The sequence below is a fragment of the Juglans microcarpa x Juglans regia genome, chromosome 5D, assembly GCF_004785595.1.
Source record: "Juglans microcarpa x Juglans regia isolate MS1-56 chromosome 5D, Jm3101_v1.0, whole genome shotgun sequence".
In the NCBI taxonomy this organism is placed as follows: Eukaryota; Viridiplantae; Streptophyta; class Magnoliopsida; order Fagales; family Juglandaceae; genus Juglans; species Juglans microcarpa x Juglans regia.
This window is the reverse complement of record NC_054602.1, coordinates 17,277,988-17,293,138: the sequence shown is the minus strand read 5'-3', so window position 1 is coordinate 17,293,138 and position 15,151 is coordinate 17,277,988. Positions and strand designations below refer to the sequence as shown.

At 38.6% G+C, this 15,151-nt stretch overlaps 2 protein-coding genes and 1 long non-coding RNA gene across 3 annotated transcripts; 2 read left to right on the top strand and 1 right to left on the bottom strand.

Moving 5' to 3' along the window:
* The first annotated feature begins 240 nt into the window (after positions 1–240).
* LOC121266531 (LOB domain-containing protein 4-like) lies at positions 241–3,393 on the top strand. The gene is made up of 2 exons (XM_041170386.1): positions 241–717; positions 2,602–3,393. Exons 1-2 carry the CDS (start codon positions 541–543, stop codon positions 2,941–2,943), a joined length of 519 nt encoding a protein of 172 aa, XP_041026320.1. The 5' UTR covers positions 241–540; the 3' UTR covers positions 2,944–3,393.
* Positions 1,816–2,536, top strand: LOC121266532. Its single transcript, XR_005940818.1, has 2 exons — positions 1,816–2,268; positions 2,341–2,536. It is a non-coding gene; the product is annotated as an uncharacterized LOC121266532 (long non-coding RNA).
* A 10,611-nt stretch (positions 3,394–14,004) lies between the features above and the next one.
* Positions 14,005–15,096, bottom strand: LOC121266270 (photosystem I reaction center subunit III, chloroplastic-like). Its single transcript, XM_041170047.1, has one exon. The coding sequence runs from the start codon at positions 14,950–14,952 to the stop codon at positions 14,269–14,271; it is 684 nt and encodes a 227-aa protein (XP_041025981.1). The 5' UTR covers positions 14,953–15,096; the 3' UTR covers positions 14,005–14,268.
* Positions 15,097–15,151: the final 55 nt, after the last annotated feature.

Below are 15,151 nucleotides of genomic sequence, written 5' to 3'. Positions count from 1 at the left end.
TACTCTACATATATTAGTATCATTAGTACAAGAATGAATGAATGAATAATATATGACCTTTGGATGTGACAAAAGAATCAAGCATGTAAGTGGTACATTAAGAAAATTTGCCAGAAAAATGGCGCCAAATTAGGTGTCATGTCATGAGAGATGTTGTAGGCCTTTCCAAAATCTAAAGGGTTCTATGGTGGGGTCCATTTCAGATGTATTAATTTGGTCCGTCTTGTTATATAATGCCCACCACCTCGACTCTTTCATGGTCCCTCTAAATTCTCTTTTCACTCTCATCTCGTTTCTTTCTCTTTTCCTTTTGTCACAAAGCTGCAGATCTCTCTCTTCCTTTTGTCTTTCGTCCTCGATCTACACCTAGATAGGCTGCAGCTGCAGCAGGCCTTTGTCTTTTGCTTCCTTCCAGTTCCAGGAAGAGTACTGCCTGCCTGCCCTGTAAAAACTAAGAAGCTGACTAGAGATCACTGTTGGGGGGTGCAGATCTTCAAGGACACTTACGTACGTTGTTGAGACAAGGTATATACATATAGCATGAAGGAGAGTGGCAGGAAAGCAGGTGCCCCTTCACCCTGCGCAGCATGCAAACTGCTCAGGAGAAGGTGCGCTCAGGATTGTGTTTTTGCTCCTTATTTTCCAGCAGATGAGCCCCAGAAGTTTGCAAATGTCCACAAGGTGTTTGGTGCCAGCAATGTCAACAAGATGTTACAGGTAATTAAATATTCCTACCTTCGTATATATAAATATATATATATATATATATGTTTCATACAATTAATTAATTAGAATTAGGAAATTGTATATTCTTGCATAAAAAGACTGCCTTTCTTCAAAAAATGGAGTTTTACTCTAAATTATGGTACGTAATTTGAATTATATATCCCAGATCATATATAGTTCGCATTTGTTCAAGTCATTAATTCCCGAACTTGAAGGTTGCAACTGTAGGTCCTAAGAGTACTGCAGCTACCTAATTCTCATCGCTTTGAAGTAGCTTTCAAAGATACCCTAATTACGATATTTCTTATTAATTTTCTGACTTTTCAGGTTCACGTAATGTTAACATTCTTTTTCTGAGATAGATGTTTGGGTCTCGCGACTGGGTCCGTGACGTATACGACATATACACATTAAAGTGCATTAATTTATAAATTTACTTTTATAAAATTTTCGTGATTAAAATATTTTCCGGATAAAATATATAGTATATGGAGACACATGAGTACTGATACACACATGATATAATATGCCAATTAATTAAAAATTAACAATCCAAATCCCTAACCATATATAGTATATGAGAAGTTAAATTAATGTACGTATCTGTGACACGTTTTGAATGTTTAGGATCGATTTGTGTATGGTGTTTGCAAAGAATCTCACTAACCCCCATTAGTTTGTGTTGCACACGCAGAAAGCAACCAACAGACTTAATTATGTAGTGCCAAAAAGAACTCCACCTCTTGATTGGACTTTATAAATATCATATAAACTCTCTCTCTCTCTCTCTCTCTGATCTGTAATTTCACTAATACTATATCCAAATCGTAAGGAGTATTTGGAAACTATATATAATTATTAATGGAGAATTATTCTAAGAGGATGGCCTGAGAATTTTTTATTAAAGAATTTTTAAATTTTTATCTGAATTGGAGTATTTTTAGTGATTTAAGTATCTCTCATTTGAAAGTTTATTTTAGATCTGGTTTGGATTTAGAGATGAGATGAGATAGTTTTAGATGAAAGTTGAATAAAATATTGTTAAAATATTATTTTTTAATATTATTATTATTTTAAGATTTGAAAAAGTTAAATTGTTTATTATATTTTGTGTGAAAATTTGAAAAATTTTTAATGATAGTATGAGATGAAATAAGATGAAACAAAACATTTTCTGAATCTCTAAACGGGGTCTTGAATTAGGACAAAAACTTGAAAGATACGTTTTACCCGAGATTTTCCTGGAAAATGAAGACCCTGAAATTAGAAAGAAAGAAAAGAAAAGAAAATATGATTATGAATGTGTGATTTCAAATTAGTTGCCTCGTCTTTTCGTAGTCCAAGATAGACAAGGCTTGACAGCTCGGAGCACGAGGTAGTGATCAGGGGCATTTAAGTAATTTTGCAGACATGATAGATATCTAGCTCTAGCCCGCCATTGGTAAAATTTTATTAGATTGATATGTCTGTGGGTGCAGCGTGTGTATCTATCTTATGTACATCATGATACAGACATGATATATATATATTTATATATATATTGTTAATTAATGTTATTTACTGAGAAAAAGAAACATCAAAAGGGAAATGTCAAACAAACAGGCACTCAGGCAGTACTCCTTTTTTTTTAATTAATTTGGTCCCCCGCCATTATTTAACTAAAATAGTTCCCATAATTCAACTACCCGAACTAACCAACCTGATTTTCTTTGCTTTGTCCCCTTTGGGTCAAGACATGAAGGTGCATGCATGCAACTAAGCTAGCTTTTTGAAGAAAATCATCAAAGTAATCATGTCATGATTAATATATCATAAGCTGGTTTGGAGCCATGCATGGCTAAGACGGAATTGCATATTGTGAAACGTAATTTGCAGGAATTGCCAGTGCATCAGCGAGGTGATGCTGTCAGTAGCATGGTTTATGAAGCAAATGCAAGGCTGCGTGACCCTGTGTATGGCTGCGTTGGGGCCATATCCTCTCTGCAGCAGCAGATTGATGCGCTGCAGACCCAACTGGCACTGGCTCAGGCTGAGGTGGTGCACCTCCGTCTGCGGCAGACCGCATCATTCTCCCCCCATGGGTTCCACCCCGGTAGCCCAAGCGGTAGCGGCTCACCCTCATCTAGGCTCATGGGTTCACATGTCAAGCCCATCTTTGACATGGATCATATGGTGGTGGATCAGGCCAGCTTGGGAGAGTCAATGTGGTCATGCTAGTTTTAATTATATCTAAAATATTAATTAGTCCCCCTAAATTTTATCCATCTGATATATATCCTCAATATACTTGTGCTTGGTAGAAGTAATTAATTGCCTTGGCTGCGGTGATGGCGGTGGTGGTGGTGATTGGAGCGGTGGCGGAGGCCATTCGCCCGCTTTGGTTTGAAATATGTCTTTTTATCATTAAGTTATAATATTATATGTATCTTGTAAATGTAATTTTGATATATCTTAGCCAGTTAGTAAAATTAATACTAGATTGAGGACTTGAGATCATGCTATTTGAATGGATTGTCCACAGTTATTACACTATTAAGAGATGATTTGGGTATGATTAATAGCAAGTGAGCATCAATGGGTGGCATTTACTACTGGTTTCAGGATTGGGTATGTAATTTGTTCTTGTGGTTTGGAAATATACAATGACATGTCAGCTTTTGGAGTGGAGTTTTTGATCCCCTATATATCCTTCCACTCTTTTTTCTTTCCCATTAGAGATGAAACTTCTCCTCCTCCTCACTAACCTAGCTAGCTAGCTGTTTCATAACTCTTAAGAAACTAAAGAAATGGTTGCTTTGACGAAAATAATTTGACAATAAATCAATATGCTCATGCTTTTACTCGAGCCTCCAAGGGAACTGAAACTATATATAGGACTATTAAGTGCCTCGACTACCACACGTGGAACGTTTGGAAATAATTTTCATCTCATCTCATCTTATCTGATTTCATTCCCAAACATCATTCAAATACAAACACTTTTAAATTAATCATTACAACTTTCCTAAATTTTCAAACAAAAAACAATTCAACTTTTTTAAATCTCAAAATAAAAATTATATTATAACAATATTTTAACTTTATAATATTTTTTACTTAACTTTTTCTCTCCATTTTTTCAAAACCCAATAATACTTAACTCAAAGTACTATCTCCTTACTATTCACAAATCATCTTATTTCTATTCACAAAATTTTAATCTCCTTTCATTCGTTAAGCATCTCCTAAGAAAGGATGCTGAGGATTTCATAAAAAATATCTAATAAAATCAACCTGCATAGTTCCTTCGAAACGCAACATATAATATATCATAAACAATCTCTTGCACCAGTGACTGGCCTAGACCGTACGTACCTGCTTGTCGTTGCACCTAAAGCACTACCCTTTCCTTTGCCTTTTCTCAATTCATTAGCGGATGCCAATCTTTTGGTAGGTAATTCAATTGGTTTGGTTGTTGGATGATTTCCTTTGGTTGTTTTGGTTGTTTTGAGTGTGTATGTTGAGTACCGTATCATAAAAACTGCATATGGATGTGGCAAAATTGAGTGTTCAAATTCAATTTGATCATATCAGGTATTGGGTTTCACTTAAAAGACTGTTTCTGACTTCATATATATACACGAGCCTAAGCCAGTTGTCGAAAAAGAGTGAACTTGTTGGGAAACAAGTACCAGCTTAATTGCCATTAATGGGGTCTGGTAAACAAGTAACAAAATAATTGATATGTACTTTTCTTCTTTGGCAATATCGAGCCGACCTTGGCGAGAAGACTCCCCAAATTGTGCTTTGTAGTCCCCTGTCGAGCCACTTTAGTCAGTTTGCCAAAAGGGTAAAGAAACTGATTAGGACCATACCTTGCATATGTTGGAATCGTGGCTTGATTCCCGTTGAAAAAGCGTCATTCTAGATTGTTTGCTCGACACTCACTCGACAGACCGCTTGAGCGAACCTCAGACAGATTGTTCGCTCAACATTCACTAGACAGTCCGCTTGATTGAATGTTCAAAAAACCTAATTCTCATGTCGTTTGATTTATAAATAGATTTTTTTAAAAGTGAGATACATGAGAGTTGTAGCCAATATATAGAAAAAAAATCCTTTTATGAGATTCTAGAGAGTTCATTGGGTATATTGAGACTTTGATTGAGGACTTCTATGATTGATCTCTTGTACTCCACCTTTGTTTAATAGTGAATTCATTAAGACTGACCCTACTAGTGAACATAGGCTTATTTAAGCCAAACCACTAAAATCTTGGTGTTTTGTGTGTGTAATTATCGATTTTGTTATTTGTTTTCACTAATCTATTGCAAAGTCATCTCTAGATATCTTGTTAATCTTAACAAACTGGTATAAGAGAGACAGGCTTTGTGAAAGATCTTGAAAGATGATTATGACAAAGTTTGAAGTAGAGAAGTTCGATGGTCAGAATATCTTCAACTTATGGCTCATCAAGATGAATGCTTTGTTACAACAAAAATGTTTGTCAAAGATCTTGGATGAGAATGTGTCGGATGAATCTCCTACACCGACAAAGGAATATGAAGAGAAAGCACATGGTGCTATTCTGTTGTCTCTCTCTCAGATGGAGTATTGCAAGAGGTCACTGATGAAGAGATTGTTGTCGGTCTTTGGAAGAAACTTGAGAGCCTGTACATGAAGAAGTCGCTCACCAACCGGTTATATCTGAAGCAACAGTTATACACTCTCAAATTGAAAGAAGGTACTCATATTTCTAAACATTTAGATGAATTTAATAAAATCATTATGGATCTAAGGAATATTGATATTAAGCTTGAAGAATAAGATCAAGCCTTGATTGTTTTGTGTTCGTTGCCTATGTCATTTGATAATTTTGTAAACTCGATATTATATGGTAGAGATACTATCTCCTTGGCAGATGTAAAATTTGTTTTAAATTCTAAGGAGTTGAGAACTAAGTTGAGTATAAAAGGCACGGATAATCAAGCTGATGGCTTGTTTATTAAAGGTTCATTTAGTAGAGGTAGATCCAATGAAAAAGGTTCAGAGAAGGGTAGGGGTAGATCTAGGATTCTAGAGGCAACTCAAAATCGAAATTTAACAAGAAAAATGTTAAATGTCATTATTATCATAAATTTGGTCATTAGAAGAATAAGTGTCCAAGACTGAAGAAAAAAGAAGAATGTAAAAGTTCCTCCAATGCTGTTAGCTTTGCCGATGAAAAGTCTAACGACTTAGATATTGTCCTAGCAATTAGCGGTGCTAACAGTGGTATTGGTGACAAGTGGGTTATGGACTCGGCTTGCACATTCCACATGTGTCCTAGAAGAGATTGGTTCAACACCTATGATTCAGTCAACGGTGGTTCCGTTTTAATCTAAAACGATATGGCCTATATAAGATTGTTGGGATTGGTTCTATCAAAATTAAGATGTTTGATGAGATTGTCTGAACTTTGTCTAACGTTTGACATATCCCGGATTTGAAAAAAAAAATCTTATTTCTTTGGGCACTTTTGCTTCCCTTCGTTCCCGGTACACGGGAGAAGAGATTATTAGAGTCAGTAAGGGCTCTGTGGTTGTAATGAGAGGATATAAGATTGATAGTCTTTATTTCCTTACAGGCAATACAGTAGTGACTGGTGCAGTTGCAATATCTATTTCAGACGATCCAGACTCAGACATTACTTGGTTATGGCATATGCGTTCGATTCATATGAGTGAAAAATGAATGTCTATTCTAAGTAAGCAGGGTTTGTTGTGTGATCAGAAAAATGGGAAAACTTGACTTTTATGAGCATTGTGTCTTTGGGAAATAGTACAGAGTTCAATTTATTACACGTGTTCACAGAACCTAAAGCATATTGGATTACATTCATTCTGATCTTTGGGTCCATCCTCCTTTCCATCCAAAGGTGGTGTTCAGTATTTACTCACTTTCATTGATTACTATTCAAGGAAAGTATGGGTTTATTTTTTGAAGCAAAAAAAATGACATATTTATTAATTGTAAATAATGGAAAGTTTTGATTGAGAATCAGACAGGCAGAAAGGTAAAACGACTTCGAATTTGATGAATTTTACAAAAATGATGGTATTGTCAGGTAACATTCAGTTAGACACACCCCACAACAAAATGGAGTAGCTAACGTATAAATAAGACTCTTGGGGAGAGCCCGTAGTATGCTTTTGAATGCTTGTCTAAAGATTTATGGATTGAAGCAGTCAACACAACTTGCTATCTGATGAACCATTCTCCAACCATGGCTATTGAATTGAAAACTTTGAATGTGGTATGATTTGGAACTTCTGCTGATTATTCAAATTTGAGAATTTTTTATTGTCCTACATATTTTCATGTGAATGAAGGTAAATTTGAGCTAAGGGCAAAAAAGGACATATTCATTGGATATGCTAATAGGGTGAAAGGATTCAAATTGTGGTGCAATGATCCTAAATCACCCAAGTTTGTAATTAGTAGAGATGTTGCATTTGATGAACAAGGCATGCTTAATTCGAAAAAGGAGTTTAATGTTTCCACAAGTGAAAAGAAGGGTAATGGAAAGATGGTGGAGTTACACGTTGAAGCTTCACAAGGAGTGCATAGTGGTACTCAAGATCATTTATTGTTGATGAACATGATTCTCATAACGGCGCACAGGGTGAGCAAGACTACAGTATAGCTACTGGTAGATAGAGGAGATAGATTAGGCCACCTCATAAATATGCTCATGCAGGCATGGTGATGTATGCACTTACTATGGCAAAGAACATTGATACTCAGGAACCTTCCACGTATTCAAAAGTTGTCAAGAGTAAGGAGTTTACACAGTGGTGCGCAGCAATGACTGAAGAGATTGAATCTCATCATAAGAACCAAACTTGAGATTTAGTTAAATTGCCCAAGAAGACGAAGACTGCTGGATGCAAATGGGTTTTCAAGAGAAAAGATGGAATGTAGGGTGTTGAAGATGCAAGATACAAGGCACGTTTAGTTGCAAATGGCTACAATCACAGAGAAGATGTGGACTTCAATGAAGTTTTCTCTCTAGTGATAAAGCATAGCTCTATTTGCGTGCTGCTTGCCATGGTTGCTTTGCATGATCTGAAATTACACCAACTTGGTGTTAAAACATCTTTTCTACATGGTGAGGTTGAAGAGACTATCTATATGCATCAGCCAGAGGAGTTCGTTGTTGAAGGTAAAGAAGACCATGCATGTAAGTTGAATAAATCATTATATGGTTTAAAGAAGTCTCCAAGGTAAAGGTATAAGCATTAACACTTTTATAGTTGATCATAGTTATTTGAGAAGTAACTATGATAGTTGTGTCTACCACATAGAGTTGTTTGATGGCTCTTTTATTTATTTGTTGCTTTATGTTTATGTCTCCCATCCCCTCCAGTTGTTTTTTTATTTTTGTTAATTCTAGTGATTTAGGTAGCTAATCTTAATGTCTCCTAGTTAATTACAATATAGATTGCAAAATACAAATCCCATTTCCATGGTACAGAATTTTCACTTGTTTATGGTATTACTCTTTTTCGTTTTCTTTCTGGCTTTGGTCATGAAGAGTGGTAAATAATGTGTAGGATAGTATTAGTAGTTAATAAGAAGGACTGAAATTCAAAGACCGAGCCTTTTCCTCTCTCTCTCTGAGTGGAGTTCCCCACCCCTGTCCTAGTGCAGGGCTAACGGCTTTTCCCATTTCTCTGCAGATTCCTTTCCATGGAAGGAAATCTGGAAAACCTGTACGAGAGACTATCTCTCACAGAGCAGGAAGAAGATGCCATACTGGTGGATACACAGAAGCTAGATGATGCGATTATCAGAGGAGAGAAGTGCTTGATTCTAAAGTTGTTGACGGAGACGTACTACAACAAAGAAGCTTTTAAAATGACGATGAGAAAGGCTTGGAGACCTGGGAAACGATTATGGTTTAGAGAGAGAAATGCCTCCCTACTTCTGGCGGAGTTCGAAAATGCGACAGATAAAGAGAAGGTTATACGGGAGGGTCCCTGGGCTTTTGATAAAAGCTTGGTGATGGTGAAGGAAATTGAAGCTACTCAGCAAGTACATCAGATTCAGCTCACTGTGGCGCTGTTCTGGGTAAGAATATATGGCCTCCCTTTGATAGCTAGAAATGAGCACATTGGAAATCTTATTGGGGGTTCTATCGGTAGAGTGTTTGAGGTGGATATTGATCAAAGGGAGATGAACTGAGGGAAGTATATGTGAGTGAGAGTAGAAATTGAAGTAGGGCAGCCCCTACTTAGGGGGAAGAAGATGGATATGGGGATGGGTAAAATATGTTGGGTTCGTTTTGCTTATGAGAGACTTCATAATTTTTGCTATTGTTGTGGTAAGTTGGGTCATAGTCATCGGGAGTGTAGGATCTGGGCAAAAAATCAAAAGATGTTTGAAGAATAGGGTTTCCCTTATGGGCAGTGGATGAGGGCGGAAGGAGGTGGGAACATCGGGATAGTAGTCAGAAGGGGGAAAGGAAGGTTACTGAAGTTACTGAAGATAGTAGGGAAATGGAGAAGGGAGAAGAGGAGGCTAGGGGACTGGTAGATGGGAACATGGAAACTGAAAATCACTCTGAGGTGCCCTCTAGTCTGGCTGAGATGAGAGACTTGGCTACTGGGAGTAAAGAAAATGAATCTGTAAATGAAGTTCCTGCAGAGTTGGCTAAGGGTAAAAAACAAGAGCAAGGGCTCTCTTTGTGTCCTGAGCTAATTTCCACCATGCAGTCTGGTACACAGGAAGGTGTGGAAAGAGTTATTGAAACTGGGAAGAAAAAAGAAAAAGGGAAAGAAATATGTACTGAGAAGCCACTAATTTCGCTGATTCACAAAACAGGGAGTAAATGGGGAAAAAGATGGAGGAAGATACAAGGAAAATAGGGTAAAGTTGCTGAATTATCAATAGATGAGTTGCCACAACGGAGAAAAAGGAAGGGGGAGGTTGAGAAGGAAGATGATCTAGCAAGGGTGCCCAAACGTATTCAGGTGGAGGATGTAGGAAATGGGATCAGCGATGGGAGGTCAAAACTGATATCAGCAGAGGCTGGTTGCCAGCCCTGCCGAAAGCCATGAAAATATTGAGTTGGAATACACGTGGGCTTGGGAACCCACGGGGTGTTCGAACACTTCGAGACTTGGTCAAGAAGGAAGATCCCGTTATTTTGTTTCTACAAGAAACAAGATTGACAGTAAGAGCTATGGAAGGGTGTAGGGTGAGACTTGGCTTTCCAAACTGTTTAGCTGTAGACAGTGTGGCGAAGAGTGGAGGCATTGCACTATTATGGAGAGCGAATGTGAATTTGAAGATTGTAAATTACTCTAGGTCACATATCCATGCCAAGATTGTGTGGGGTGGGAACCAGCAATCAGAGGGCTACTTCACGGGGGTGTATGGCAATCCTGAAACAAGTTTAAGGGGAGTTACATGGAGGTTGATAAAGGAGCTATGTAGTGGAGATGGAAAGACATGGCTAGTATGTGGGGATTTTAATGAAATACTCATGCAAAATGAAAAGAAGGGTGGGAAGAGAAGACCTGAATCACAGCTTGATGATTTTAGGGAGATGCTAGATGCTTGTGCATTAAAAGATCTGGGGTATAGTGGTTCTCCTTTCACCTGGTGCAATAATAGGGAAGGAAGAGCAAGAATTTGGGAGAGACTGGATAGGTTCTTTGTAAACTCAGAATGGATCCATAGGTATCCTCATGCTACCATAATCCATGGTGCTGTTGCTTTCTCAGACCATATCTCCATATGGTTGGAGCCTCACAAGTGTAGAAAATGGGAAAGGCAAGAGGATGTTCAGGTTTGAAGCGATGTGGTTGGGAGAAACTGAATGTGATGACATTATTAAAGATAGCTGGAAACATACTTCAAGGGGGGATAAGATGGGAGAAGTGATGGATAAGATTGCTGGGTGTAGTCAGAAGTTGCAGGTGTGGAATAAAAGAAAATTTGGTAATGTCCAGGTTCAAGTGGCTAGAGCACAGAGAAGACTGCAATATTTGCAAGAGAGGAGTCATAGGGGGAGCTCTAATGAGGATCTGAAAAAGGCAAAGGAAGACGTACATATCTGGCTGGAGCGAGAGGAAGTGATGTGGAGACAGAGGTCAAAAGCTCTATGGCTGAAAGTAGGGGATAAAAACTCAAGATATTTCCACATGAAGGCCTCACAAAGGAGAAGAAAGAATAAGATTGCGAGACTGCAAGATGAGCAAGGGAACTGGCAGGAGGGTGAGGGGAAGGATAAACTTATTGTTGACTATTTTCAGGAGTTGTTCACCACCTCAAATCCTAGTAGAAACATAGATTTTCTGAATAGTTTAACAGGCAGGGCTACAAAAGAGATGAATGAAGAGCTATGTATGGAGTATACTGAGAGAGAAGTGGACGAGGCACTTGCTCAGATGCACCCCACAAAGGCCCCTAGTCCAGATGGGATGGCACCTATATTCTTTCAAAAATACTGGAGTACCATTGGCAAGTCCACTACAGAAGCAGTTTTACAAGCATTGAATCAAGGTGACTTCCCACTTTCTTTAAACCACACTCTTATTACCGTTATTCCCAAGAAACAAGACCCTATCAAAATTACGGAGTATAGACCAATTAGCCTATGCAATGTACTTTATAAACTTGTCTCAAAGGTAGTTGCAAATAGGCTCAAGAGAATTTTACATTTTCTTATTTCTGATTCACAAAGCGCCTTTGTGCCTAGAAGGCTTATTTCAGATAATGTATTATGGCATATAAACTCATACATTATTTGAAGCAGAAAAGAAAAGGGAAAAAAGACTACATGTCTCTTAAGTTAGATATGAGTAAAGCCTATAATAGGGTGGAATGGAGTTTTGTAAAAAAGGTGATGGTGAAGATGGGGTTTAAGGAAAGGTTCATTAAGCTGATTCTGAAGTGTGTCCAGTCTGTCTCCTTTTTTGTTTTAATAAAGGGTGTACCAAAGGGCCCAATTATACCTAATAGATGGTTGAGGCAGGGGGATCCTTTATCCCCCTATCTGTTTTTATTGTGTACTGAGGGACTGGTGGTCCTCTTTAAAACTACTAATAAGGAGTTCCAGCTTGATGGGATAAAACTGTGCAGAGGGGCACCTTGCATTAATCATCTGCTATTTGCAGATGATATTGTAATTTTTTGTAAGGCTAATATGCAAGAAAACAGAAAGGTGCACAAACTTCTAGAAATTTATGAGAATGCCTCTGGACAGAAAATCAATCGAGGGAAAACTACTGTTGTTTTTAGTAAGAATGTCCCTGAAGCTAATCAGAAGGAAATAATGTTATTTTGGGGTGTGGAGAGGGTACAACAATATGAAAAATATCTGGGGTTGCCTCCAGTTGTAGGAAGATAAAAAAACTCGTGCTTTCTCTAACATTAAGCACAAAGTGTGGCAAAAGTTGCAATGTTGGAAGGAGCAGATTTTATCACAAGGGGGAAAAGAAATCCTTATCAAGGCTGTAGCCCTTTCTATTCCAACGTATTCTATGAGTTGCTTCTTGCTACTTGGCAGACTATGCTTAGAACTTGAAGCTTTGATGGTAAGGTTCTGGTGGGGCCAAAAGAAGGATGAGAGGAAAATACATTGGGTCAGTTGGGCCAAAATGTGCGAATCAAAATTTAGAGCAGGATTGGGTTTTAGAAATCTTAAAACTTTCAATTTGGCACTACTAGCCAAACAAGCATGGAGGATCTTGCAAGTAGAAGGCTCTTTGCTGCAAAGGGTGTATAAAGCCAAATATTTCCCAAAAAGTAATCTGTTTAAGACTGGTTTGGGAAATAACCCCTCCTATGCTTGGAGGGGGATATGGGAAGCTAAGAAGTGGCTAAAAGCTGGCTGTAGATGGAAGATAGGTGATGGGAAAACTGTTAAAATCTGGAAGGATCACTGGATACCTGGACATGAAACTCTATGTACTGAATCAGTGGAGGTGAGGGAAGATGAGACAGTGGACCAATTGTTGAATTGTCAAACCAGGTGGTGGGATGTTGAAAAGATCAGAGCTCTATTCATCCAAAGATAGCAGAGGACATATTGAGGATTGTGATCTGCCCAGGTGCTCAAGCTGATAAATGGATCTAGTTTCCAGAAAAAAGTGGTTCTTTCAGTGTGAAGAGTGCTTACCGGCTGATTAGAGACAGAAATAAAGACAAGTCAGGAGAGTGCTCGAGTATCTCTAGACACAAAACTCTTTGGAAAGATGTATGGAAGATGCATTTGCCAAATAAAATTAAGGTGTTTGCATGGAGAGCATGCAAGGAGGGGCTACCTACACAACTTAATCTTGAGAAGAGAAGTGTTAAAACAGAAGGGAGTTGCTGTTTCTGCAAGGAAGTAATGGAAGATAACTCCCATGCTCTCTTTTTCTGCCCTGAAATCAGAGACTACTAGAAAAACCATGTTCCAATTGTGCAAACTTTGGATAATAAGATGTCTTTTATGGAAGTGGCAACTGCTGTGAAGGAAAAGGGATATGGGGAGGCGTTAAATACTTTGTTCTTACTGGCATGGAGTTTCTGGTATAGGAGGAACAAGATGGTGATAGAAAAGAATTACTTTGATCCTAAGCAAGCTATTGATTATGCGTTAACAGTGCAATCTCTGTTCAAAGGGGCCAAGGGATTTCAAAACTCAAAATGCAAGGAGCTTTGCTGCTGGAAATCACATGCGGTGGGTTTTTTGAGGTTGAATGTTGATGGAGCCATGTTTTTTGATAGACACAAAGCAGGAATTTGGGTTGTTTTGAGGGATGATAAGGGTGATGTGGTTTTGACAGCAAGCAAAATTGAATATGAAGTAAATGAACCAAAAGATATTGAACTCTTGGCAATGTTTAGAGGACTTCAAATTTGTGCAAACATGGAAATTTAGAGATTGATCTTGGAGAGTGATAGCCTGCTAATGGTAAATGAAATTAACGCAAGTGAGACTTCTCTCTCTTTATTAGGAAATCTAGTTAGGGAAGTGAAGATGCTCAAGGCTCTATTTGAGGTATGCTTGGTTCAACATGTGGATAGGGCAAGGAATGAGGTGGCACACAAGCTAGCTCGGAATGCTTGGAATGTTGAAAATTTAGATATGTGGTGAGAAAATTTACTGAGTTTGTAACTCAAGCTGTATGGCTTGATAAAAATTTGTAATGTTTCCTTTTGATAAATGAAAGTGTTTTTATGATAAAAAAAAAACAAAAAAGAAAAAAAAAGAAATTCAGAGACCGGATTAGTAATTTTTTGGGTGATATCCAACACAACACATAAGAAAATAATTACACAAAATCAATTAAAAATAAAATTTTACATTTTTAATACAAAGAAATCTTCCCCACCATTAAGAGACCTCCATCTCCTCATACAACTTCCCATGGTGATCAGGCACTCCACCACATCTCCCTCCCCACATCCCATGCCAACTGCTCAATTAGACGCATGACCAAAATAAAATCAAAATGAAAATCATTGTCTCAATATTTTAAAGAAAAAAGAGAGAGCAAACCTGAGATAAAAATAAAGGCAAAGAAGTTAGACATCCTTGGCAATAAGGTCGCCATTGACGAATTCTCTGTAGGCAGCAATAGGCCAACTGAAGCCTCTGAAGGCCAACCTCGAAGCCAACGGCACATCAATGATGATTTCCTTCTCCGTCGGCTTCTTTTCAACCCTTATCGCAATCAGGTAGCTGCGGCCAACCCACCCGATCCACCCCGCTATGTACAGAAACAGTAACCCCGGTGTTATGAACTCTCCCCAGTGCCTCTGATCACCGCTCACTATCAAATGGGGAAGCCCGTCTGACCCGCACAGCAATCCCGCCTTTCCGTAGTTGTCGAACCTCCTCTTCGTCTTATCTATCGTGGCTTTGATTGCCAGAGCCGGCGCGCTGTCCGGTGCGTACAGCTTCAACGACGACTCCAGCTTCTTGATCTGTTGCTTCTCTCGTTTGGCGAACTGCTTGGACTCCTTGCATGGGGTCAGGCCGGCGATGTCGGCCATGGCGGGAACTGGGGCCGCAGAGAGAATGATGGAGGAGAGCGCGAGTGCAGCAGAGAAAGTCTGCAGTGGCGAAGTGCTGGTACTTTTCTCTGGGTTGGTGTTTTGAGAAGTCGAGCTGCAGAGTATCATAGGCCTCGATTTTGGGCTCGATGGAGAGCTTAACTTCGGCTTTAACACGGGTTTAGACAGATTTGTGGGAATAGTGAGAGACATTTTTATTGTTTATGTGATTTTTTTTTTTTTAATGTTCTCTCACTATTTCCTCTGGATTTCTTCTGAGTCGGAGTGAAGAAAGCAGAGGGTGTGGGAGTAGTAGGGAGAAAAGGTTTTTAGATTCTGTGAAGAAGAGACTGGCAGTGGAGTGAGAAGGCGAGTGGATAAGGAGGAAGTAGTAAGGAAGCTGAGTTGGATA

Bases quoted from the DNA above. Each gene is read 5' to 3' on its own strand.
- LOC121266531 (XM_041170386.1), top strand. From the start codon at position 541: ATGAAGGAGAGTGGCAGGAAAGCAGGTGCCCCTTCACCCTGCGCAGCA. The intron at 718-2,601 runs GTAATTAAATAT...CGTAATTTGCAG, and splicing joins ATGTCAACAAGATGTTACAG to GAATTGCCAGTGCATCAGCG.
- LOC121266270 (XM_041170047.1), bottom strand. From the start codon at position 14,952: ATGTCTCTCACTATTCCCACAAATCTGTCTAAACCCGTGTTAAAGCCG.